At 41.7% G+C, this 26766-nt stretch overlaps 1 protein-coding gene across 1 annotated transcript in view; it reads right to left on the minus strand.

Annotated features, from left to right (window-relative positions):
• Arhgap26 (Rho GTPase activating protein 26) overlaps positions 1-26766 on the minus strand; it is a 445337-nt gene that overhangs the window by 168869 nt on the left and 249702 nt on the right. The window contains exons 13-15 of the mRNA XM_033765564.1: positions 8258-8323; positions 4378-4452; positions 3945-4043 (exon numbers count right to left, since the gene is read on the minus strand). Of these exons, the coding sequence (XP_033621455.1) occupies positions 3945-4043; positions 4378-4452; positions 8258-8323 (240 nt within the window). The remainder of the gene's footprint in view (positions 1-3944; positions 4044-4377; positions 4453-8257; positions 8324-26766) is intronic.

Here is a 26766-nt window from a genome sequence, read left to right on the forward strand (position 1 = left end):
TAATAAGGGAGAGGAAAAAATATGAGAAACTGAAAAAATGGAAAAAAAGTGTTTGTAAATGGGAGGGGGGGAAGGGAGGGCAGGGACAAGGAGAAAAAATGAGAATGAAGACCTAGTGAATGTGAAATAGGAAGTAAAGGGCTAAAGGTGTAGGGAAAGTGGGAAGGGTGGGGGAAAGGTAATAAGGGAGAGGAAAAAATATGAGAAACTGAAAAAATGGAAAAAAAGTGTTTGTAAATGGGAGGGGGGGAAGGGAGGGCAGGGACAAGGAGAAAAAATGAGAATGAAGACCTAGTATGCAAAGGTACAGAATCCCAATGATGAATGTAACTGTATTGTATACCTAGATTGTACCAATAAACTCAATAAAAAGAAAAAAAAAGAGCACAAAAAATAAACTCATGATCAAAGTTAGTCTCTGGTTTTAATTCTAAGCCACACTTTCAATAATCATACTACAGTATTCCACTTTTGAGCGCCTCAGACAAATAATCCAACTCTTATACAATGTCTAGCACATAACAGGGCACTCGCAGGAGATGTAATAAAGGAACAGTGTATGAGATGCTTACATGCAGCCCAGCCATGTCAAGGAAAGGTTTTGCAGTACAGTAGCTACATTGATCTTGCACTTTGGGCTAGTCCGATACCAAGACCAACTGATGTTCATGAGAGAGAAGGGGGACAGACTTGGGTCTGGGGCTAAGGCCTAGTACAGGATATAGATTCTCAACTGCAAGACTCAATCCTAACTGGTAGGGAGAATCTCAGAAACCAGCCTCAATGTGAGGATCAATCTTGCCCTCAGGTCCTCATCTCTCAGCTCTGGATTTCAGTTTGAATTCCAACCTATCTATAACATCTCCTGGCACAGGGGGCTGGCCTTGTGATTTTCAGCCACTAGGTATGACTTTTCCACAATTATATTTCTCTCAGAAAAACTGAGGACGAGAAAAAATTATCTTGTTTGAAGGTCACTGAGCAAAGTGATAAAAACAACTCCTTTCAAAATCACTCTTGCTCAGCACAACAGAAGTCAGGTGGTTCTTTTTTAGATGAGCAAAGCAGTCTAAAATGTCATATTTCTTTTCACTAGTGTCACCTTACACAAGCATCTGTCATCTTCGAAATCTCTCTGCCCCTTCTGCTCCCCCACACTTAGTTACAAAGTTTTGTTGATTCTTTCTCTTCAATCATTGTGAGCCTGTGCTTTTTTCCAATCTCAGGCTATCTGGGTAAACCCTTGCTAGGGTATTTTCTGTCTAATTCACTGCAACTCTTCTTCCTCCGTGTCTTTCTGGGCCAAATACTAAATACCTGCTCCACACTGCCCCTGGGTTATCCTCCTGAAGCTAGAGCCTGACCGCTGCACACCTATGTTGGACATACTTCTTCTCCATCTGCAGCCATCAGCTCAGGAAAGCAAACCCGTCATCATTTGATCAGCGATCTTGCTCAGTCCACAGGGTTTCATGGGATGAACCCCCTGTGTACCCCATACCTTACTTTCTCAAAAAACAAAAAAACCACAAAGTCCTTAGCACAGTATTCAAGTTAACAAGACACCACCTTCAACTTTCCTTTTCCAGCCTCAAGCAGTTCTTTCAAAAATAAAATAATAAGCATCAAAGAGCCCATACCTTCGGCAATTAGCCACCACATGCTGATTTCTTCTCCTCCCGCCAACTGCTAATAGTATGCCCTGAGCCTGATTTATTCCTCCACTTTACCCTCTGAAGTGCTACCCACTCTTCTTAAGTGCGAACATATTTTATATTATACACCATAGTTTTCAGATGCATGCACATCTCAGCCCAGCAGGACTCTGCACAAAGGTATGAGCTCTTCGTAAAGCTCTTCGTAAAGGACCTGACAACCTGTCCCAGAGAGCAGATACCCCATGAACATTTGAAACTGGTCAGAAATAAAAGACTGAGAACTGATAACCTATTAGCCTTTGTGGGGGAGAGGGGCTGGGAACGGAGCCCAGGGCCTCAGGAATGTGCCAGGTGAGTGCTCTACCACTGAGCTATTTCCTGAGCTTGAAATGCATACAGACCTTTCTTCCCTTTTTTCCCCCAGTACTGGGAACTGAACCCAGGGCTTTGCACATGGTAGGCAAGCCCTATGGCTGGGCTACATCCCTGACCCGCTGGACTCTTAAATCTTCCTTACAGTGCCATTTCCTAAAAACCAGCCATATAATCACATGACCCAGCAACTACATGTTGAGCATTTATACTACAAGAACAGATGTACATGGTTACGGTCTGGATCTGAAATATCCCCCAGAAGGCTTGGTCCCAAATCCAGCAATTTCAGAAGTGGGGCTTTTGGGAAGTGATCAAATCAACAGAGGGATCCACTGAGAGATAATAGCTGCACGAATGATTAGGAGCCTCTGTGAAGGACCTCTGTGAAGGGAGTGGACCAAGGAGGCAGGACCCTGAGACTGTATCTGGTTTCTGGCTCCTTCTTCTCTGGCTCTTTTCCTCTCTCTTCGCTTCCTGGCTGTCATAAGGCAAGCAGCTCTGCTCTGCTGTGCCCTTCTACCGTGTTCTGCCTCAGTTCAGACCCCAGCAATGGAACCAGATCATAAACTAAAATTTTGTGCCAAATAAACCCTTTGTGCTTCAGTTCGACATTCCCAGGTACTCTGTCACAGCAGTGAAAAAGTGGCTAACAACTTTTCCCGTATGTTCACCCAGAAGCCTGTACAGAGGGTCCAGGAATGTAGTTCAGCAGCTCAACACCTGCCTGGCAAGCACAAGATCCCGAGTTCAATCCCCGGTACCATGGGGGGACGCTGTACAAAAATGTCTATAGCAGCTTTGCTCAGGATGGCTTCAAACTGTGAACAAGGCAGTTGTCCTTCAATAGGGGAATGGCTAAAGTAGCTTTGGGACATCCGCACATCTATCTGAAACAAATTATCGTTAAATGAAACGGACTGAATATTGAGAGAATCATGTGGACTTAAAAAGAAAGCCAATCCCAAAAGGCTCGTGTGATTCCATTTGTATCAAATCTTGAAATGACAAAATTGGAGAAATAATGAACAGATTAGGGGTTGCCAGGGTTAGGGATGGGGGGTAATATAGGGGGTAAGGCCAATGTTTGTAGCCATAAAACAGCATCATAAGGGAATCCTTAAGATAACTGAAACATTCTGCATCTTAATGCATCACTGTCAATACCCTGGTTTTTGATTTTGAAATGGTTTTCCAAGATGTTATCACTGGAGGAAACCGGGAAACTACAAAGGACCTCTCCCTATCATTTCTTACAATTGCATTTGATCTTCAATCATCTCAAAATATAAAGTTTAATTTTAAAAATGACAGTATACCCCAAATCTGAACTGAAAAATAGATACTCAGTACTAAATATCCCACAGTCACAGTTTTAAACAGATTCTTACTGTAACTAGTGATACCATAGGATTCTGCCCACAAAGGGTAAGCAGCTCTGTTGAAACAAAGGAAGAAAACAGTCATTTGGCCCGCATGAGAGAAGAGACTTTTTCACATACGAAAGCCATTTTCAGAAACTGGAATGGCAAAAATCCTTATAAATACTGACAAAAAAACCATCTTTGCCCAGAACCCTGAGTGACAGTCCAGCTTTACAAGAGCACGGCTGGGGCTTTGTGGAAATGAAGAGCAGCCACCGATCTGTGAAATCTGATCTGTTTGCCATTTAGATCCACGTGACTCACTGAGGCAGGCTGTGTTCATATCTAAAAATACAGGAAATCTGCAGCCTAAGCAAATTTGGCTCATGGACTCTGGGTTTTTGATTCAAATACTGCACATTTGGAGACAGTATTTTGTATCAGCCAATGGCAAGGTGGTTCTCCCGCTCAAGCGACTAGGTCTAGGCTGATATCCAGAAGTAGAAGAGAGGACCCAGGGCTGCATGCATCTGTCCTATTGGGGAGTTACGTGACATGTTCAGTAACAGCAACATGTCCTCTGAGGTCCTCTGCAGGAAAGAATGGTGCCCTGCTTTGGGCACTGGGTGTGTCCCACTAAGTATCTTCCCTAAAAGAGAACAGAGGGACTCGTGAGCTATTAAAGACAGAATAGGGTGTGGTGGTCATGAGTGATCAAGTGCCACTTGCACCCCAGGGGCTGAGGCTACGGAGAGGGTGTGGTGCCTGGCACTTGCTATTTTTTATCCTGTACAGTCTCGCTGACAATCTATCCCATAATGCCTGTGGTCATGACAACTGGCCAACAGGGCAGTGGAATTCCGGGCCTTAGCCCATGGACACCCTGATTCCTTCCCCAGACACTAGTCCTATTCAGGGACCCGGTGACTTTTCAGAGTGGGCTCCCCCAGAGGCCTGCCTGGCAGAGTCACTGCTGCACTCACCCATCAGAACACTCAGCAACTTTTGCACTCTGGAATTGACCCCTACAATTCGGTAGAGTCCTTGTTCGTTGATCCCTGAAAAGAGAAACGATAATGATTTAATTAGAGGCACGTCAGAACACAAGTTAGGCAGACGCGGCCACATGCTCTTTTATTTTTTCTTCTTTTCATTTTCTCAGCCCTTCTAAAAAGTGCTCTAATTAAAGTCCCCTGTCACTCGGCTCAGCTCTTAGCAAAGCAGTGGGATTTGGTACAGCTGTCTAGGATTTCACGGATGTGCTGTGCACTTCAGCCCCTGTGTTAGCTCAGCCATCAGAGGGGGAAGAAACTTTCCTCTTCTCTTGCCAAATGCAGCATCTGAAGCATTTTAAAAGATGCAAAATATATTCTTTTAAAGATGTCACACTTAACCAATTTTTAATTTTAAAAAGCCACAGATGACATGATAAAGATCCATATAACAGAAAGGACAAATATTTTTATAATCTATTGTATATTCAGAATGAATATACTAAAATGTAAGGACATGTATAATTTTGAGAAATGTTGGCTGAGACTGGAAAATTAGAACATCCATTCATCTGTAATGTAAATATTCTTTATTAAACAAGAAAACTACCTTCACTGAACCCAAGGAACTGTACAATTAGACCAGAAAGACTTTACTTTTAAACATTGGAACAAAGAAACAAAAACTAACAATCGTACTTCTTTTTGGTTTTTTTTTTTTTGTTTTGGTATCAGGGATTGAACTCAGGTCCTTGCGCTAAGGCAGCAACAATCGTACTTCTGATCATTTACATGCACAGATTAAAGCACCACTGTATCACTGACAAGCGGGCAATTTAGCTCAAGGATTTGAAGTGATTTTTCTCCTGTTAGTCCGAGTCCCTTCATATCTGGCACCACTTAAGTACTGGTCTCCTATTTTCTGTCCTATTCCCCTGTTGCCCATTCTTCTTCTCTTAAAACCTTCTAAGAGATTCCCAATACACATAGAACATAAGTAAACCTCCCTACGGAGGCCTAGGAGGCTCACCCCACTGAGCACGAGGCCACTCTAGCCCAGTGGTGGTGAACCTCTGAAACACATGCCCCTGCAGGCTGTTATCACCGAAAGCTCTAAACGGTTCACTACCACTGCTACAGCTATTTCCACTACCTGGCTCATTCTTCTCACACTTCTTTTCATCATGCAGACTTCAGCTCAACCACAACCTCTTTCATCTATCTTAATATCCCCACAGCCAACACTCCCAGGCATTTTCTTATTGTTTTCTTTTTTTGTCTACTGCCGTACCATCCTGAACATGCCCGATCTTGTCTGAAATTATACTTTTTTCTGAATTTCTGAAGAAATTTAATAAAGGTCTGATTCTGCAGTATCTTCAACAAGACCTACAGAGAAGAGGAAATGGTGAATAAAAGGAAGTGGTCTGGGATGATAGGACTTTACAGTAGAGAAGTGCCTATAAGGGCCGGGGAATTGGCTCAGTGGTTCTGCCGCTGACCTTGCAAGCGCAAGGTCCCAAGTTTGAGCTCTGGTTAAAAAAAAAGAAAGAAAGTAAAGGGCCTTTAAAACCACACATATCATCCATGATTCCCAAGCTGGGAGCCTCTAGCCAAAAGCTGTATACCCATTAGTCAGCAGCAGAGAATTTGTGTCAGGCTAAAGGCTTGAAAGGTCTGCAGTGACTCTACTTCTTTATCTTTACACTTTCCTAGGACTTCACACAATCCTAGCTCCCACTGCTGGACATGCACTGATGAATCCTAGAGAGTATGGGATGTCTGTGCATTGTAGGCATTACAGATATGTGTGTCCATGAATGCACCACAGCAGAAAAATAACGACTTCCTTGTACTAAAATGACATTTAACTTACACTGCCCTTTCTTCTTTGTGCTAGATGAAAACTGTTTTAGAAGTCCAAATGTATCCTTTTCATCCTTACTGTAGAGAAGGGGTGGGACAAGGAGGCAGAGGCCATGAAAGAAAACTTACATGTGACCCTCTTGCTACTGCTTTTTGCTATTGCACATATTTTCTAGTTTTCTATCAGAAAAGGTTGTCCTTCCAAGCTACTGGTTTGCATGTATCACAAATTCTGTCAGTGGCTTTACATGTTTTGATTTCCCTCTTGGTTTTGGTTGCCGAAGACTGAGAGACCAACAGGTGGTCCACCTTAGACAAATGTAAGAACTTCCCTGGGCACTGGGTGTTTTGGATTCAAGTTTCGCTCCATTCTCCTGCCCTCTTTGTTAAACCTGGACTCCTTTCTCATTCTCTTCCTTCAAAGTGCAAAACATTTTAAACTCCTACCGAAAAGCTACCTGAGCAATATAAGCTTCGAAATGTTTATATTAAGACATAGTCAAAACAAACAGACAAGTCAACGATAGTAAAAGCTAGCAGCGAGAACCACCTACAGCATAAGGACAAATGTACAAATGGATGCACTTTCTCCCTGCCACTCCCAGAATGGGCTGAGTGGGCAGCTTTTCATAAGCACATTTTCTCATTTAAAATATATGATTAAGAAAATGTTGGATGTAAAAAAATGTATTTCCATTACAATTTCAGTGATTCCTAGTTTTTTCCTGCTTAGATGAACCACTGCTGATTTAAGTTTTAAGACATTTGGCCAGTTTCCCACTTTGCACCCCAACCATGCCATTGTGTAAACAACTTATTGGGCCTAAATCCTTTCAAGATCAGTTCCTACCTACGCCTACTTTATGTTCTCTGGCTATTTTTTATGTATTTTTCCAAGCTGTCTTGACCTTATTGAAAAGAGATGCAACAGAAATAAGCAAACATTTTTAAAAATGCTTCCATACATGAAAATAGTCACTTTGAAAAGAAAATCTTTCCAAGATACAAGGGTGCAGGGGCTCAAAAGTTGTATTTCTTCCTCCGCCTCCATTCAATGTTTCATAGTCTTTATTTTTAAAAACTTTTGTATTTCTCAACTGGTACGCATTATGGACCATGCTTTAAGAGAAAGAATTTCTTTTAAACAAATAAAAAGGGCTGGTAGGTATGGAGACTGCAGAATACGTGTGATTTACATCTCTGACAAGCTTACAAATCAAATCCAGTAGAAAGTCGGTTAACAGCTTGGCACAGAGCACAAGAGACCAGTGCATTCTAAGCTCCACTGCCAGGACTGTCCTTTGTGGCAGTGTCCGGGGAGAGACTACAGGGGAACCAGCCTCCTGGTCTCAGGGTCTTGGGCCAGGGGGCCCAGGAAAGGTCAGTATGCAGCAGGGGCCTGGCTCCGCTGTGTGAATGGTTCCTGAGGGACTCATTCCCAGAGCAGGGGTCCTCAAACGAGGGTCACTGACTCCAAGACACGATTCACAGCAGAGGATTCAGAGGCCTATGAATTAAACAGGAAAATAACTGCATCTTCATTTTCACTATCCTGTGACTGACATTACACATTTCCTTCCATTGGCAGCAAATCACACTGGCATTAACAGTACCTGCCGCTTGGTCAGAAATCACAGATATTTTCAAAACATACTCCAGTTGTTACCAACAGCTTGAAATAGTACTTCCAGTATCAGATCCACCACTTCGTCTTTAGAAGGAACTTGGTAACAGAGACATTGATACATCACTACATCACATCCATGTTCTAAGTATTCTGCTAACTGAATTTCAGTTCTATAAGCCTGTGTATTTTTACATGTACGTATTTAAAATATTCTTTTGATCAGTCAAGGGAGTTAATGATACCAAATAGCTTGATAATCCCTGCTTCAGATATGGCCTATGGAAACGCACCAGTAATGGCACTAGGGGAGTTAATGAGTCACTCAGAGTTGGGAAACAGCAGGTAGTGAGAACAATGGCATCTGTTAGACCACGTTACCTCTGGTTTCCACAGCATGGATGCACTTCCTGATAATGCTGAAGCCAATGCTGTCCAACTGCGCAGCTGAAAGAGCAAGAGGGCAGTCAAGTTGTAGCCGTGCAAATCAATCTCGGGGTAGCGCTTGAACAATCCATAGCAAGACAATCACACGTTGTGGCCACACGTCCTGTCATTCTTCCCATGGTAATGATAAAAACAAAACTGTAAACAAATAATTATTACAACATAGCTAGCACTCACTGGGAGCTTACCATATGCCAGGTAGGTGCTGTGTGTTTTGTGTGCATTGCTTTATTTCTCATAATAACCTCAAGTTGTAGGAATCGGCAATACTATCTTCAGTTTATAGCTGAGGAAACTGCAGCACAGAGCACTAGGGCAGTAGGACTGACTGCTGTCTCCTTCCAAATGCAAAACTTAAGTAACCTACACATGCAGGGCATGTGTGTCATATAAATGGCCTCCTTTAATCACAGCAAGTCCTCCAGGATGGTACTATCATTAGCCCTGTATTACAGACCAGCACTGGTGAGCTTACGGCATGCGTGCTACCGCTGGCTGTTCGCATCAACTGAAAGCTCTAAAAAGTTCACCGTCACTGTACTATAGATGAAGAAACTGGGAGCGGGTAAAGTTAATATCCGGATCAAAGATGTCGAGTCGAAATGTGGAGACTTGCTCCAGAGCCCGTATCACCAAACTGCCTCACCGAACGCTTTCAGTTAAAAGATAATGCTGCTCAGGTGACTAGGCAAAAGTAAAAATGGAGAAACAAAAGAGGGGACGGGGTGGGGGAAGGGAGGAGGGAGAAACTCAGAGGAAAATCAAAGCCAAGAACAAAGAACAACCCAAAGAAGAAGAGAGGAAGAAGCAGGAAGGCGGCAAAGCCAGCCTTCTGCAAGGTGACTCAGCAGGGGTGACAGGCTGCTTCACCGGCTTCAAAGCCCACTGCTCTCACGCAGAAAGTAAGTGATCCACATCAGCAACCTTTGCACAGGGCAAAGCCAGTTTCTAAAGCAACGCAGAGGCTAGAACTCTACCCAAACTCAGCCCAGTCCGTAAATGTACGTGGTAGTCTTTCAGAATGGCTTCGTCTTTGATTTTACGGATAAGGCAAGGATGCTCGGCAGCTTACCGTTTACAGTGAAGGAAGAGGTACAGAGTAGGGAGGTAAGAATTCACAAGTGATTCATGATCATCCAGGGCAAGCAACGAACTCGTCACACATGAGAACTGAGCAGAACCTAACTTCACCTTGGGATTTATGCAAATGGACTCATTCTCTATTATGTATGGATAGGCTCAAATCTAATAAAGATTTAAAGAAAATTTTTAAATCGCTAAGAATATCCAAGATCAATGTAAAAGGCAAGGCTAACTTGCTCAAACTTTTGATTCCAAAGTGAAACAGCTCCTATACTTCTGTGCATACTTATTGTTTAGTGGTACTTACTATCATTCAGCTTCTAGGATAGTACATACCAAAAGAGAAGCAAGAAAACAACGTTCCTTTCCCTGGAAATTACCTGCTCTACAAGCCATTCTTCTTATTCCCTTAACACAGTAAGAACCCTAACTCAAACCTATTTTTACAATATGAACTGGTATTTACTCTGCAGTCATACAGTATCTCAAGTTTTCTGACAGGAAATTGCAAGCCAGACTCAGATAATTTTTTCAGATGAAACTCAACTAACGCCTGCAGTAAACATTTTTCAAAAGCAGTAACAAGATTTAACATACAAGCCAAATTCCTGTTGGGCTGTGTGGAGGAATTTTTTGTTTTAAATTAATAGTTTTATGGATATAATTCATATATTATGAAGTTCATCCATCTTAAGTGTCCAGTCATTTCTCCACATTTACAAAGCTATGCACTGATTATCATTAACTCCTGAACATTTTGTTCCCCACCCAAACAAACAAAAAATCATATACACTAGCAATAACCCTCCATTTTTCCTTCCTCTACTATTGGCAACCACAAATCTACTTTCCTTCTTTGTGGACTTGCTTATTCTGCATACTTCATATATATGAAATCATAAAATGTGTGATCTTTAATATGTACTTCTTTTACTTATGTCTTCAAGGTCTTTCCTTGACCCTGAATAGCAACAGTATTTTATTCCCCTTCATCAACAGATGAATGGATAAAGAAAATGTGGTATATATACACACAATGGAATGTTACTCTGAGATAAAGAATAAGCTTGAGGTGCTGGGCATGGTGACACACGCCTGTAATCCCAGCACTCAGGAGGCTGAGGAAGGTGGACTGCTGTGAGTTCAACCAGTCTGGGCTACATAGTGAGGTCCAGGTCAGTCTCAACTACATAGTAAGATCATGTCTCAAAAACAAAAATAATAATGTTGAGTCACTGGTAGGAAAATGTATGTACCATAGCATTAAGTGAAATAAATCAGACACACAAGCTTACATATCGTGTGGTTTCTCATATATAAGAAACCCAAAATGTAAGTAAAGAGTAAAGTAAAAGATAAAGGAAGTAGGAAGATAGATCTTTTGCAAATGGGAAGAGGAACAAGAGATGGAGGGAGGAGGAGGGAAAGGACGGGGAGAGGATGAAAAAGGAACTGAAATGTGTTGTGCATAGGCACCAACCCTCCGTGAAAAAGACTGAATATTCCATTGTGTGTGTACATGGATATATGCACATATATATGTGTATACACACACACACAAACACACACACACAATACATTTCATTTATCTATTAGCTAATAGACATTTGAGGTGTTATTTTATTTTGTATTGTTTTTACTAATATAACTATGAGTGACAGTATACAAGTCTTTGTAAGAACACACATTTTGATTTCTCTCATGTATATACCCAAAAATGGAATTACTGGGCCATAGGGTAACTCTACGAGGAATTAACTTTTTGAGGAACTGCTGAATTGTTTACCAAAGTAGCTGCACTGTTTTACCCTCTCACCAGCAATGTACAGGGTCCCAATTTCTCCATATCCTTGACAATATGTGTTATTGTTTTTCATATTATAGCCATCCTTATAGATGTCAAGAGGCATCTCATTGTGGTTTCATTTGCACATCTCCAATGACTAATGGTGTTGGGCATCTTTTTGTGCATAGGAGAGATTTTTGTATCCCTTTATCCACTAGTAAGAACAGAACTTGCTGAGAAGTATTTGTGATAAATAACTGCTTTTTATGTTTAAGGAGGTTTCCAAAAGGTTTATAACTATGATTTAGAAGTTGGCTGAAGCCTTTTAGTTCTTCTTTTGAGAGGTGCTTCAGAGAATCTTTTCAAAGAGACTCTTTTCAAAGAAGAGAGAAATATATATGATATTTTGTACAGGCTCTAGGAAGCTGCTAAGACTGATCTCAGACTTGGGGGTTTTAGAAGGAGTTTTATCAACGTCGTCTTGTTTTAGACACAGTGAATTTTGTCCCGGACAAAGACCACTTCCTTAACCCATGAACATCCATAAAAGTTTTAGAAAACTGGAAAGAACTTGGCAAAAAACAGATACAGAAATGGACCCAGTGGTCGGCAGACAAGCCACCAGCCCAACTAGGGGAAAAGCCAAACTAAAGACAGTGTTGGACAGTTTCACAGATACAATTCAGATCTTGGTCCTATTTTCAGTAATAGAAAATGAGGAAGTGGGATCTTTTTCTAGGTAAGTGATATATGGTGGAAAAGAACATATTGAATATTTTAATACATCCGGAAAAAATTAAAATTGCACCAATCCACATTTAACTATAATTACTTCTCATGGAAAATGGCAAAGCAAAACCTCTGCACTGGGTCACTAAATAAATGTAAATTTTACAGTTTCTCCAATTTCTTACAAGTTAGGAAACGCTTTATACAGATTTACACATAAAGCCTTATGCTTTTTACACATAACACAGTATTTATCAATAATTTTAGTTGTCTAAGTTCAAATGCATATAGTATTTACATATTGTAAAGCCAAACAAATGACTACAGGTTACTCTGTTGCCTCTACTGTATTACAGATGCATATTGTTGATTTTACAGTTCAGTAAGTAGGTAGAACTGTGTTAAGAAATAAAACCCACATGACACAAAAGTTCATGAAATACAATTCAGCAATCATCGTTCTAAATCTCTAAACTAGAACTGGTACAAGTTACTACATTATCCACTGCCCACTGCCCTGGCATTTCTCCATCTCTCTGTCTCTCTCTCTCTCTCACAGACACACACAAACACACAAACACACACGGACACACTTCATCAATTTGACTTTCCCGCTGACACTGTGATTAGGTTACTAATAATTAACAAGAACTCAACTATTTAACATGGATTTAATTCAGTACCATTACATGATAGGAACTGTACTGCACACTTAACCAGATCTTTGGTCCTGATCTCTGCCCACTGGATACATAATCTAAGTTAACTGAGATCTCCTACTCTGAAAAGTGAAGTCCCACTAACAGATTTCGAACACTGTCGCCACCAAGCCAGTCTGTAAATGACAGTGAAAGTGGCCCGCCAGATGGGAGAGGCTGGCCTTAATCCTCTCAAGCAGGTGACTCAGCTTTCACTGAGCCAAGACTCAGAAAAGGTCAGGGATATTTGCAATTTCTGTATCCTCCTAATCTTCAGAAATAATCTCTCATTAAATATCTATTAGCCCTCTATTATTCCCCTAATTTGACTTGCAATGAGTTGCAGAAGGATCTGATTCCCGGGACTGACCTCCCCCATCTTACAGTGAAGGCTTGGACTGGCTTCTCTTCTTCCCAAGGCTCAAGTTCAGCCCTGCCTAGGTTTGCACTCAGGCAGCTATTGTCTCAAAATGAATGTTGGCAGGGCACACACTGAAGACCCAGGCTGACCTTCCAAGTTACAAACGTGCCACCCTCTTAACTTTCATTTCAATGCTTGAAGCCTTGTTTCTGTCTTTCTTTTTAGAGGAAGGAAAGGCCAGGGTTGAAAAAAACCAATGTTGGCAAAGCTCTGTGGAGAATGTGAGACCACAGGAGAGATGGGTGCATGCTTGGTTAATTTGAGGAGTCTCACAGCAAACTGCAAAATGGGAGAAAGGTGCCTGATAGCTCTTTGGCGTTTAGCTCATCATGCTGAGATATGAACTCCAGGATCAGGGAAGCAGGAAAATCCAGAGACTGCCTGCTTTACTGCAAAGAGCTGAAAACAACAATATATAACAATGCACAACCAAATTCTTTTCTTGTTGAAAGGGAGGACACTGGTGGTCTAGGTGTAAAGACTTGGGTTTAGTATAACCGACAGGGATGTACTAAGACATCTAAAACATTCCCGTCATGCTCTGCAGCTTCTAGTACCTCACCTGAGCTACCTTTCCCTGGTTCTTTTCACCTTTTAAAGAAGTGAGGCACACAGGTGGTGGCAGCATGCCAACCACAAGAAAACCACGAACAGTACCCATGGCGCAGCTTCCCTTCTACCTCCACGAACTTGTCACCAAGTCCCTCAATTGTATCTCCTAATCTCTCTCAGTTTCTGGGATGACTGCAGCCCCCGGCTCCCAGCTAGTCTGCCTCTACCCAGGGGCCCGCATGAGCCTGACAAACTTAAGACCACGTTACCACCCCGCTCATGGTCTCTCCAGGGCACACGGGAGGGAAACCCACATCCTTACGCAGCCCTTCAAAGTCTGCGTGGCCTGGACTCAACTACCTCTCCTGCCCCTCAGGTACCACCCTCCTGCTCTCAGCATCCAATCACACTGGCTTTCTTTCAGAGCATCTAATTGTCTACGCTTTCAAGACTTTGCAAAGGCTCTGGCTCTCATAGTAAAACAGAATATGCAATCACAAAGAGTATCTATATCTGTACTTCCACTGCTACACCTCTCATGATGCTCTACAGTCTATAGTGCTAGACACGGAATGACACTGTGTGTGCTTTGTGTGACTTTCTACTCTAGACTTGTGGGCAGGTAAATCAGTGACCGAATGACAGAGAAAGTTGTCGAGCTGCGTGGGATGGTCAAAATGACCTTTCAAATTCCAAATGATACAAATTCTATGAGAGCAGATAAGTTTTGTAAGCTTCTAGTCATCAGGTTTTTTTTTTTCATCTTTTGTGAGGATGTAAAGGTTAAATAAAGAAATGAATGGCCTGATCTAACCACTTCCTTCCTTCCTTCCTGTATTAATACAAAGAGGTACTGCCACCTGGCATTACAGCCCCAAGAATGAGTCCAAGAGAGAGGAAAAACAAAAGCAGTACAGGCCCAAACACAAAACAGAGGAAGCAAAAGTAAGTTTCAGTTCTTCTGGACTCCTAGAAACCCTTTGCCTGTCGATAGGTGTTATCATTACTGAGCTCTATGAGGCTAGAGGCTGAGGCTGATGAAGAACTTCACGCCTCACTCGCTGGGCTCATAAACTGCAGAGGCCTGAGAGCCCAGAAAACCCCTAGAAAGGCAGAGTAACCTCCCAAAGAGGTTTGTGCTCCCCAATGGACCTGACTCTTCTGGTCCAAGCACCCCTTTCTGAGAACAGGTTCCTGTTACTGCTCACCTCCCATTCCCAGTACACAGAAAACTAAGCAATTAGGCAAGAAGGGGCCAAATCGCTAATTTTGAATAGAAAGGACCTTCCTATACAGTAGTTTGGCCTGTGCACATACAGTCCATGAAAACAGCACTCAAACCACACACCCCATAGTCACCGCATGTGTAAAAAACCTTCAGGAGACAAATCCTTTCCAAACGAGAAGGGCAGATCTATTAAATTAGGGTCAGCATGCAGCAAAAAGGATTACCACTTTCCAAAAGCTGATATTCCTGTCTTTTCCAGTCTGAAACTTCTCCCCCAGGAAACATTCAATTTTATTTCGGTTGAAAACAAACAAGTAACAACAACAACAAAACCCAACAAAACAAATGTCTTCAGTTTTTTGTGGAGAATGAACTTTGATGGATTCGCTGGAAGTTTGCCACCCCTGAACAGGAGATGGCTGGAGATGCTACGAGCAGGCCATTGTTTCATGGGCAGTTTCAGATACACACGCTCACCACAGAAGTTCAATCAGTTTCCCAGTGTGGGATTTGCTCTTTACCATACGTCTGCCTCACTCTTTCTGAATTTTATCAATTTCAGCACCATTAAAAGCCATGAAGAAAAATACCCACACTGAACTGAGCACAAAGCTTCCTGGAGAACAGATCTGTAATTTCCTTACATAGCCAGAGGGAGAGGAGAGCAGCTCATGCTTTCTGCTAACGTGAGGTTCAGGGATTGCCAAGGCTTCCTGAGCTTTGGCCCCTGAAAGGTGTCCCCATAGCAGCAGCTATCAGACTCTTCCACTGGGGCCTAGAACAGTTGGAAAATTGGTTCATCATTATTCAAATGTGAATTATCTGTTTTTCAATTACCTACAACCAATTTTTAATCCTAAAGCAGTGCCTCAGGACCTTGTTCACCACCTGTCTTGACTACCATAGACGACTGTACACTATATTCTTTCTCTACTATGTATCCAGAGAATACAGATTAGTGCAAATATTAACTGAACCAATACAGAAAGAAATGGTATGTAGCAGAAAGGGAATGAGAAGCTTTAAAGCCAGACAGGCCTGAATTAGAATCTTATCTCTGCTGCCTCTTGATGGATATGAACTTAGGGAAGGTATTTCATTTCTCTGAGCGTCAACCTTCCTCACCTGTACAGTAGGGACAACTCACCAAGGTGTCATGAGAGTCAAAGGAAACGTACAGTCACCTGAATACCACATAACTTATTTGGTACTCAATGAACGGTCAGTTTCAGTGTTATCAACATTGGGATGCAATTACATCCTATTATATGAATCAAACCTTTCAGTTGATGAAATGCTTTTTGTACCCAAATTCACGTTATTCTCATGATAATCCCATGGGGTAATATTGCTACTCTTCTTACTAATAACTTCTTGCTATGTTTTCACACTAATGAATATAATGAGGGATAATATATTACAGTTGATCCAATCATTATAGTTTATTTGATTTCCCAACCTCTCTGCTAAGTTTTTTATGATGAGAAAAGCCAGGCTCAGATGTTAAGTGGTAACGACGATAACACTTACTAAGACCCACTACAATGCTCCAGGCTACACATTTAAAAGCATCATCTTATCATCATTATCATCATCCTGATTTTGTAAAGGAAACCTAGGCTTAGCTGGGCTAAGGAACTTCCGGTATTAATGAGTAGTGGAACCAGGATTCTGGCTCAGCCTAAATCTGGAGCTCATTCTCATTCAGAGGACAGTCAGAAAAGGATTAAGGGAAGGGGATCAGGTATTTAGGACCCCGCCCCTTCTATTCTAGTAGCAATTTTCAACTCCAGTGAACAAGAAAAGCAAGAGTGTATAAGGGTGATTGAAATATACAATGAACCCTTAAATTTTAAAAATATATTACAATAAAAAACACAGTTGCTATACTTGTATTAATTGGAAGTTTACAGAATTACTGTTTCGCTTGAATTGAATGGAAATTTTCCATTCTTCCATAATGGTTGCAATGGTGCCATTTTAATTACTGCTTAGCTCAAAATATAGCCCCTTGCTTTGAACACATTTAACCCCATCACTCCTGCCACTTTCTGAAATAGTTCTGGAAGTTGTCTTTTGTGAGTTTCTTTTTGTGGGTGTCTTTATGTGGTGTGATCAAAAATATGGTGAGTGGTGCAGCTGAGTGCCATGCAAGGGACAAGCCAGGTTTACCACCTTGTTAAATCACCATGGTACATCTTCATCCACCCGCTGACCAGATCAAATGCCATGTGACTCCGGGCCCTTCCCTCAACTCACAATGGCCATGCAAGGTAAGTGTTTTGAATCCATTCAGGACAATGAGAAGGCCAGGACAGCATAACTAGATGTTCATGAAAAAGGACTTTTAGGACAGCTTCAGAAAGTGGCCAGAATGCTGAAATAACTGTTTGAGGCTGGGGGGAGCATTCTGAGGGAAATTCACGACAATGTTTCTTTTACTGTAATTTTTTAAAAATTTACAATTTACCACATTTTTTAATCACATCTCATCCTTGTTGAAATGTGAATCCTAGGCCTTCACCCAGAAATCATGTTTTGGTGGGTGTGCATGGAAATGAAAACTCCACTTGGCAAACACTATAGTATAATCCTAGTAACCCGAAGTATTATTATCACCAAAGATAAAACAAAAACAAGTGTTGATTTAGTCAACTGTCAATATCTATGCTGTTATATTCCCCACTGGATATTAATGATCTGCCAAAGCCTTGTGTCTTAATAGATGTTGTGATTTAGGTCTAAAATATCCCCCAGGGCTGGGGATTTAGTTCAGTGGTTCTGTCTCCTTCCTCACAAGTGCAAGGGCCTGAGTTCGATCCCCAGGACCAATCAATTAATCAATAATAAATAGATAAATAAATAAAATAAAATATTCCCCCAAAGTCTCATGTGTTCAAAGACAAAGATTTCAGAAAGTGACTGGAAATGGTGGTGAGGGGTGCTACACTTATCAGTGGACTAATTCATTGGTGAGTTCACAGCTAAATGCGTGGCTAGGAGTAGGGCCCAGGCAGAGGAAACGAGTCATGGGCTTGCTCTGGCTCTTCCCTCTCCACTTCCTGGCTGCAGTGGGGTGAGCTGCTTTCCTCTGCCAAGCCCTTCCCGTACGCCAGCCACTCTTCCTTGGAGCGAGTTGACCATCAACTGAGCCCTCTAAGTCCATGAGCCAACAAAAAACTCTCCTCCTTTAAGTTTCAGTTGTCAGACTACTCCTGTCCAGGCCTCCTCCCACCCAGTTAGTCACAGTGGCCCTTCCTACGACCCCTGGATAAAACACAACCAGTCACTGCCTCCACCTTAGGGCCTTTGCACACACTGGTCCTTCTGTTGGCAATACTCAGCTGTCAATTCCTGATGTGCCTCTTTTCTTCCTTTTGGACAGGTTTTTCCTTGAAGGTCCCCTCTTTAGAGAGGCCTTCCCTGCTATAGCTATCGCAACCAGCTACCTTTCTAATATTCTCTATCTCCTTGTCTTCTTCAGAGTACTTGCTCTCATCTGAAATCATACCTTTGCTTACTTGTTGATATTTGTTGTCAGTTTCTCTCCATAGCATAAGTTCCACATCATACAATATATACATGTATTCAAACATCACTTTATCCTGTTAGTATGTACAACTTTTATGTTCCTGTTAAAATACATGCAATTAAAATTTAGACAATAGTGTAAGATCTATGAGAGCAGTAATCTGATTTATTCATTACTTATTTATTCCATAAATACTTCCTGAATGAAGGAACAGATACAATCTGTATTTTCACCAGCTGACACAGCAGAAACCAACGGGCAAAAAATCCCGACACTCTTGGAACTGTAAGTGGTGAGCAGCTGGCTGAACATACTGGTACCTTCTAGAGTTCAGGGCCCCTGCGGTAGAGCATGAGACAAAAAGGGTTGACAGGGATCACATTCTTCCTCTGACCTCTGAGCAAGAATACTGCTCAGAAATTTTTCCCCTTAGCCTACCAGATACACAGGCATCTGTATTTTTTTTTCTCATGAAGTCTGGGGGCAAACACACAGAAAAATAAGGTGAGAGAGACAAGATAGCAAAGAAAGTAAATCAAATTCCAAGAAAAGTGTCAAAGTCCTTTCCTTGCCTGGAACAAACCTACCAGCTCTGCACTTGATTCAGAGGAGGCTCTGAGACAGCTGCAGAGTGTTTCAATTCTTTGCAAGCATCAGGAAGCCAAAGTGGTAGTATCTGGGTTCTTGTGTAGCACAGCCTGAGGTCTACACATCTGGAGGGATGTAAGGCTTCATCACAGATTTCTACATTTCCAAGCTCCTAGTCCACCTTAAAATTCCAAATCAGGACAGCAGAGAAAGAGCTAGGCTTAAGGCACCCCGGTAATGCCAAGCGGTTTAATCAAGACCACTTGCCTCCTGCACAGGGACCTGGACAGCCTGAGCATGAAGTACAGTCTAGTGGCCTCAATTCTTTCCTGCCTTTAGGACCAGGTAGTTTTGTACTGATTTCTCAACCAAGAGAGATCATAAGCAGCCACTGAGATCACTCTTCTGCCTTACCTGTTTTATCACCTTCAAATGCCCTAATGACTGAAATGTTCTCTGGTCACAACAAATCCTGAAGCAGCAAAAGGCAGGGCTGAAATGGCATCCGGAATCAAAAGCCCTGGTATCACCACACACTGGCTGTGTGCTATGGACACGCTCTGCCTTTCAGATAACCCTCCCCACATTTATAAAAACTGAATAAGGTAATGCCTATCGAGGCATTCTAGGAACTCAAGAGAAATGGTACTGTGTCATGCTGTTATCTTCATAGGTTTTAGTTTGGGATAGCAATGACATTACTGACAGTAACCACAGCAGCAACATATAATGATTGCATAAAATCCTGGGCACCACTGAGAAAAGCATGTTCATCCTAATCTCATTTAATCTCTCCCACAAACCAAAGATATCCCCATTTTACACATAGAAAAACTGCAGCCTGGAAAAATACTTTTCCAGAGTCACACCTAATAAGCTGTGAGGCAAAAAAACCGAACCAAAACAAAACAAAAGAATCCCAAAAAAACTGTGAGGCTGAGGTTCCAACACATGTAATATTCCAGAGTTGACACTCCTACCCCTTGCTCAGCACTACCCCAACTGTAGGGAGCAGCACTTTCTTTCTATTATAGCCTCTGCTACAGCTTATGTGCAGAGTGGGTTGCACATCCTGAAAATTCTTATTGGGGTGGGAAAAGAATGCCTTTAAGTGACTACAGATTTGCACTTAGGTTCCACATTTGTAAATGGGGTAAAAAATCCAGAGGATCATCAATACCTACTTCAAGAACCCATACTCCAATAAAATGGAGAACACAGAAGAAATGGACAGATTTCTAGATACATATGAATTACCAAAGTGAACGAAGAAGATATAAACATTCTAAACTCCTCAATTACAATCAGTGAAACTGAAAATGTAATTAAAAATTTACCAACAGAAAATCCCGGGTCCTGATGGCTTCACTACTGAATTCTACAAGACATTTAGAGAAGAACTATTGCCAATATTCGTGAAACGTTTCAATGAAAATGAAAGAGAAGCAATACTTCCAAAAGCACTCCTGGAAGCAAGTGTTACTTTGATTTCAATATCAGGGAAAGACCCAATCAAAAAAGACAACTACAGGCCAATCTCCCTAAGAATGTAGATACACAAATCCTCAGTAAAATACTGGCAAACAGAATACAGAGGGTTGTCAAGAAGATCACACGGCCTGACCAACTTGGATTTATCCCAGGGATACAAGGATGATTCAACATACATGAATTAATAAATGTAATATACTATACTAATACAGTCAAGGACAAAAATTATATGATCATCCAATAGATGCAGAAAATGCATTAGACAAAATTCAACACCCTTTCATGATAAAAAAAAAACCCTACAGAAAATTGGAATAGATGGTCTTTATCTTAACTTGATGAAGGCTATCTAAGAAAAACCAACAGCCAGCATCATATTAAATGGTCAAAAACTGAAAACCTTCATGCTAAAATCAAGAACAAGACAAGGATGTCCACTATTACCACTCCTGTTCAATATAGTTTTGGATACATTAGCCACAGCAATCAGGCAAGAGAAAGAAATAAAAGCAATAAAGATAGGAAAGGAAGAAGTTAAACTGTCATTATTTGCTGACAATATGATACTTTATAGAGAAGACTCAAAAAACTCTGCCAAAAGACCTCTAGCATTAATTGACAGATTCAGTGGAGTAGCTGGATACAAGGTAAATACTGAAAAATCAATAGTCTTCTTGTACACAAATAACAGACTCACTGAAAGTGAAATTAGGGAAACAACCCCTTTCATAATAGTATCCTCCAAAAATGAAATATCTAGGAATTAATCTAACAAAGGAAGCAAAAGACCTCTACATTGAGAACTACAACACTTTAAAAAAAAGGGTTCAAAGAGGATAAAAGAAAATGGAAAGACATCCCTTGTTCCTGGGTAGGAAGAACCAATACAGTGAAAATGGCCATACTTCCAAAACAGCTATACAGATTCAATGCAATCCCTATTAAAATCCCAACAGTATATTTCACAGAACTAGTGAAAACAATCCAAAAATTCATTTGGAATCAGAACTAGAATAGCAAAAGCAATTCTAGGCAACAGAGTCATGGCAGCGGGTATCACAATCTCCAACTTGAAACTATACTACAAAGCCACTGTGATAAAAATAGCATGGTACTGGCAAAGAAACAGACCCAAGGATCAGTGGAATAGATTTGAAGATGCAGAAACAACTCCAGACATACTCAACTACCTCCTCTTGGACAAAGGAGCCAACCATCCTCAGTGGAGGAAAGATAGCCTTTTTAATAAACCGTGTTAGAAAAACTGGGTTTCAATTTGCCAGAGATTAAAACTAGACTTCCATCTTTCACCATGCACTAAACTATAATCCAGGTGGATTCACGATCTAAATATTAAAACAGAAACACTAAACCTGCTGGAAAATTAGTTAGATAGAACTCTTGAAGATATTGGCACAGGAAAAGACTTTATGAACAAATCCTCAATAGCACGGGAACTAGCACAAAGAATCAACAATTAGGATCTCATCTTTCTAAAAGGTTTTTTGCACTGCAAGATAAATTACCAACTGAGCTGAGACAACCTACTATGTGGGTAAAACATTTTACCAGCTGTTCCTCAGACAAAGATCTACTATTCAGAATATATAAAGAACTCAAAAAAATCAGACACCCCAAAAAGCCCCAATTCAAAAATGGGCATCTGAAATGAACAGACATCTCTCAAAGAAGTAAAAGCAGCAAATGAACATATAAAAATTGTTCAACATCACTGGTCATTCAAGAGATGCAAATGCAAACAACATGAGATTCAACCTCACTTCAGAAAGAATGGCTGCTACCAAGAAATCAACCAATAACAAATGCTGGTGGGCTGTGGGGAAAACAGAACCCTTCTCCATTGCTGGTGGGAGTGCAGACTGGTGTAACCACTGTGGAAATCAGTATGGAGATACTTCAAACAACTAGGATTAGAAGTCCCATTTGACCCAGCTATTCCTCTGCTGTGTATCTTCCCAAAAGAATCAAAAGAATCATACCACAGTGATATATGTGTACCCATGTTTATAGCAGCACAGTTTGTATTAGCTAAAACTTGGAAAAAGCCAAATTGCCCATCTAGTGGAGACTGGAAAAAGAAGATGTGGTACTTTTATGAAATGGAGTACTACTCGGCCATAAAGAATGAGAAACTAGCGATGCTTATAGCTAAGTGAATGCACACTAAGGCCACACTCTTTAAGTGAAATAAATAGGACACACACTGTAAATATCAAACTGTTTCTCTGGTGTAAGAAACTGAAAGTGTAAATGAGGACCAAAATGTATAATAGATAATGTGAAAAAGGAAGAAAAGGTACAAAGGGAAAGGGGAAGTGGGGGCATAGGGGAAAAGAGAGAAGGGAAAGAAAAAATGTGAGAAAAGGAAAAACATGGAAACAAAGTCTTTGTAAATAGGATAGAGGGAGTGGAGAAAGGACAGGGGAATGGGGAAAAATAAGAACCAAGATCCATTACGTAAAGGTACAAGACCCCAATGACTAATGCAACTGTACTGTACGCCTAAAATGTACCACTAAATTTAATGGGCAAAAAAAAACCCCAACCTACCTTTTGTGGTTCTCTTCTGAGAAGCAAATGATACACTGTACATAAAACAATTAGCATACTGCTCAATACGCAGTATTTGCTCAATAGATATTAACTATTAATAATCGAAAGCCTGCATTTGGTGGAAGTGGAGGAAATTTTTCAGGCCCTGTCTCAACAAACCCCGAAGCCGGTCATTAGCTGTTAGAGATGCAGACTGGGGCCTGCTTACTGTTGCCTGGCTGAGCCTCAGCGTGGGATGCCAAGAGGTGGGTCACACCTGTCCTGTCTGCATCTTGCTGTTAGTACAGAGCCCACGTCACGAGGGAAAGGGGGACATTTAGGCCACAGGGAAGTCACACACTGACTGCATCTGTCAATCTACAGAAGACTTGCTCTGTGTCTTCTGAGGACAGGCAGAAAGGCTTCTGATTGTCCATGGATGTCCAAGGGACACTACTGGTCACATCTTTAGGGGCAGAGTCTCACCAAACAAAACTGAGAACCCACATCATAAAATCTCTGAGCAGACAAGCCATTCCTGGTCCTTCTTCTCTCTCCCTCCCCCCGCAACCAGGCCACTCTAGAGCTGGGCTGTTACTGCCCAACTAAATATAATTTGAGCTCAGTGTGTGTGGCCACAGCTACTGTGCTGTATGTGACTCCTAATGAAAGGGAGACGCAGAGAATGAGCTCCTACAGCAAGCTGGAACTACACCCTCTTATCCAACTGTGGCTCAGAAGATAAAGTAGTGGCCATAGAAACCTACACAGCACAGAAGGGAGGGCAAAAGTGGAAGAAAAAGGCCCAAGAAGAATATAGGGAGCTAAAAGTCCGGCAGGCAAGTGTGTCTCCTATCAGGCCAGCCCTGGCAGTCAGCATGGAAAGCTGGAAGGAAAGGTACAGTCAGCTGACTGCCTCGTGGGCCAGTCAGTGCACAGGAGGCCAGGCCGCCGTGCCCATTAATGCCTTCCATCCTTCTCAGGTTTAAAAGGGGAAATGTTCTATTTATAAGCCACCCGCCGGGAGAGACCTGGCAGCCTCAGATGGCTTTGATCCCAAAGGGATCATGGTTACCAGTGACTGCCTCCTCCTGCCTCTCCTCTCTGGGTGTTCTAACAGTAAAAGGCCTAAGGTGACTGGAAGCCAAAGGAAAAAAAAATCATCTTTTCTGCCCTCTGCTGTTTTCATAAGACTGAGGACCTTTCGAAAGAAAAGATGAAGGCTTTAGAACTCTTTTAAAAACATCAGGCCATGCTATTCCATTAAGGCTTTCCCTGCAATCTGCAGGGAATAAATCTCTTCTGTTTGACAGATCAAGGGAAGAAGCTGAGGTAAACAGATGAAGGGAAAGTACACTCAGGGGCATGGCGATGGGCAAACAGGCATGGTGATGACGTCTCTGTCCATCCCCTCTCTGGGCCTTAGCTTTGTCCACATAAGACAAGACGAGCCCTAATAAAACCCCATCAGGGAGTGTGATCTGAATGAGTGTCCAAAGAAAGAGACCGGACATAACAGAAACAACATAGAAAGTGCGTCTTGAATGGCCCCTCACCAGCCAAGAACCAGATAGGTGAGGAGTTGGCAGCAATGGTGACATGGCTCCTGGCCCCACAGGGTTGGTCACATACGACGGGACAGCAGAGCAACAGTTCCGATTCTGTGGATCTCAAGAGCAGCGGGCCAGCACGGGGGGACCTTAGCTAATCAGGAGGGCTCGGGCTTGGCCGCCAGCGTCCCTCCCCTTTGACTCTACTACCTTGTCCCCTTTGGCCCATTTGCTCATTTGTACACTTACTTCAACAGCATTTCTGCAAGTTGCAGCTGTGTATGTACTGTGTTCGTGCTCCCTGACAAAACCCCATCCCATCTTAAACAGATGGATATTTTAAAAATGTGACCTTGTGTTGAGCAAAGGAGTAACAAACTCAAGTTCCTGGGACAAATTCTCCACCTTTTTGTACATAAATCTTTATTATAAAACACCCCCAAAACTTTCTTAGTGTGTATGGCTGCTTTCACAGGATGATAGAGGATGAACGGTCTTGCAAAAATGAAAAATTGTACTATCTGTCCCTTTAGTTCAAAAGCTGACCCCTGGGCTAAGCAGTAACATTTATAAAATCTTAAAGTTTATAAGTGATGCACTGTGCCTCCCATACATACTTTTAAAACCATAAAATATCTAAAGCTAAACGATAGTTTTCAATGTGTATGTGACACTGACATTGAGAAATGCAGTCACCAGAATTAAATGGACTTTCATCAGGCGCCACTGGAAATGGCAGGAGGGCTGGCAAGATACCTCCCCTCCCGCTCCCTCCTGCTTCTTTCAAGACCAGTTCTGCCAAACTAAAGGCTTCCACTTTCCAGGAGAATGTCCTCTCCCCGCCACCCAGAGGATTCAAGCATTACCTAACATGGCAGAAACGGTACTGAACTTTAATGCTCAGACCAAGTTTATAAGTTACCAATACCGTTAGTTTGCAAAAAGGTACACAGATGCCTAGAGTCTGAACACCTACCCAAGACAGACTAATCCACAGCCTTGCTACAGTAACCCCCATGGAAATGCCGCTCCCCTGTCTGGTGGCCACATCCACTGGAAGGAAAGCATGTGACATATATACAAAGACTGGCGGTGTACAAGGGTGCACAGGCTACACTGCACAAAACAGCAAAGATCTGGAAAGTGAGTAAAGCCCAATGATTAAAAAAAGCTTCAATAAATGAAGGTATAATTTTATGACAGAACATTAAACAACCATTACAAATGATGCTGATAAACAATTTTCATGACATGGGAAATAGCTTATAAATGTTTTGAAGCACAACAGAAACAAGTATATTACACTCAGTTAGTACAATGCCAATTAAATCAAGAGTTATATTGACTGGGAAAATACATGTAAGACATCGGAGGGAAAAGGAAACAAGGAAAAATGTCTGGAATTGCTATTACAGATTATTTTTATTGAGTTTTTAAAATTATTTTGCTGTACTCCCTTAATATTCTATAACAAGATCATACCATTTTTACAGCAAGAAAAAAAAGATTTTTAAACCTGCTTAAGAGTGAAGTTCAGAGATCCAATGTCTATGCCCTACAGGCAGCTAGATCCTAATTCCAACTCTGTACAGAACACTTTTTGTTCAATTATTCTCTTTCACCCACCTTGCAGTGTAAGTGACAAGCTGGCAAACTCCAGCAAGTTCTTTAGAATTATTCAAATACAAACGATTCCTATAAAAGCACTAGATTAAGAGTAAACTGGAAAGAATGAAAGGATTAAGACCTTATTCTCGGAAAGATGAGAAGTTTCTATTTTCCTACCCTAGATGGGATCCCAGTTTTAGCTCACCCTCAAATCCATCAGCTCTGGGCATTCTGTCTGAACATGGAGTACATCTATAGATGGCATGAATATCACACATATATACATGATGTGACTGAGTCAGCTGTCTATTGTCTAAACCTCCACAGCAGACCGGATACCCCTCAAAGGCAGAGGGACACCCATTTTAATTCTAAGTGTCCTGACCTTTCAGCACTCAAATGGATTCTGTGCCATATGCCCTTCAGAAACTCCAGAGGCACCTCACTGAATGAAGAGCTACAGGAAGCCTGGATTCCTACAGTTTTAACTTGTAAAGGGTTCAGATTAGGAACAAAGAGGAAAATGTTAAACAAAAGTGAGAAGCAGAGTGAACTACGGTAGTGCCATCTTGCAAAGCTAGAGTGGTTAGCATTTAGCTGCATCCCAGTGTGCATGCAGACGTG

Source organism: Fukomys damarensis, unplaced genomic scaffold (assembly GCF_012274545.1).
Source record: "Fukomys damarensis isolate Sample0158 unplaced genomic scaffold, DMR_v1.0_HiC HiC_scaffold_3, whole genome shotgun sequence".
In the NCBI taxonomy this organism is placed as follows: domain Eukaryota; kingdom Metazoa; phylum Chordata; class Mammalia; order Rodentia; family Bathyergidae; genus Fukomys; species Fukomys damarensis.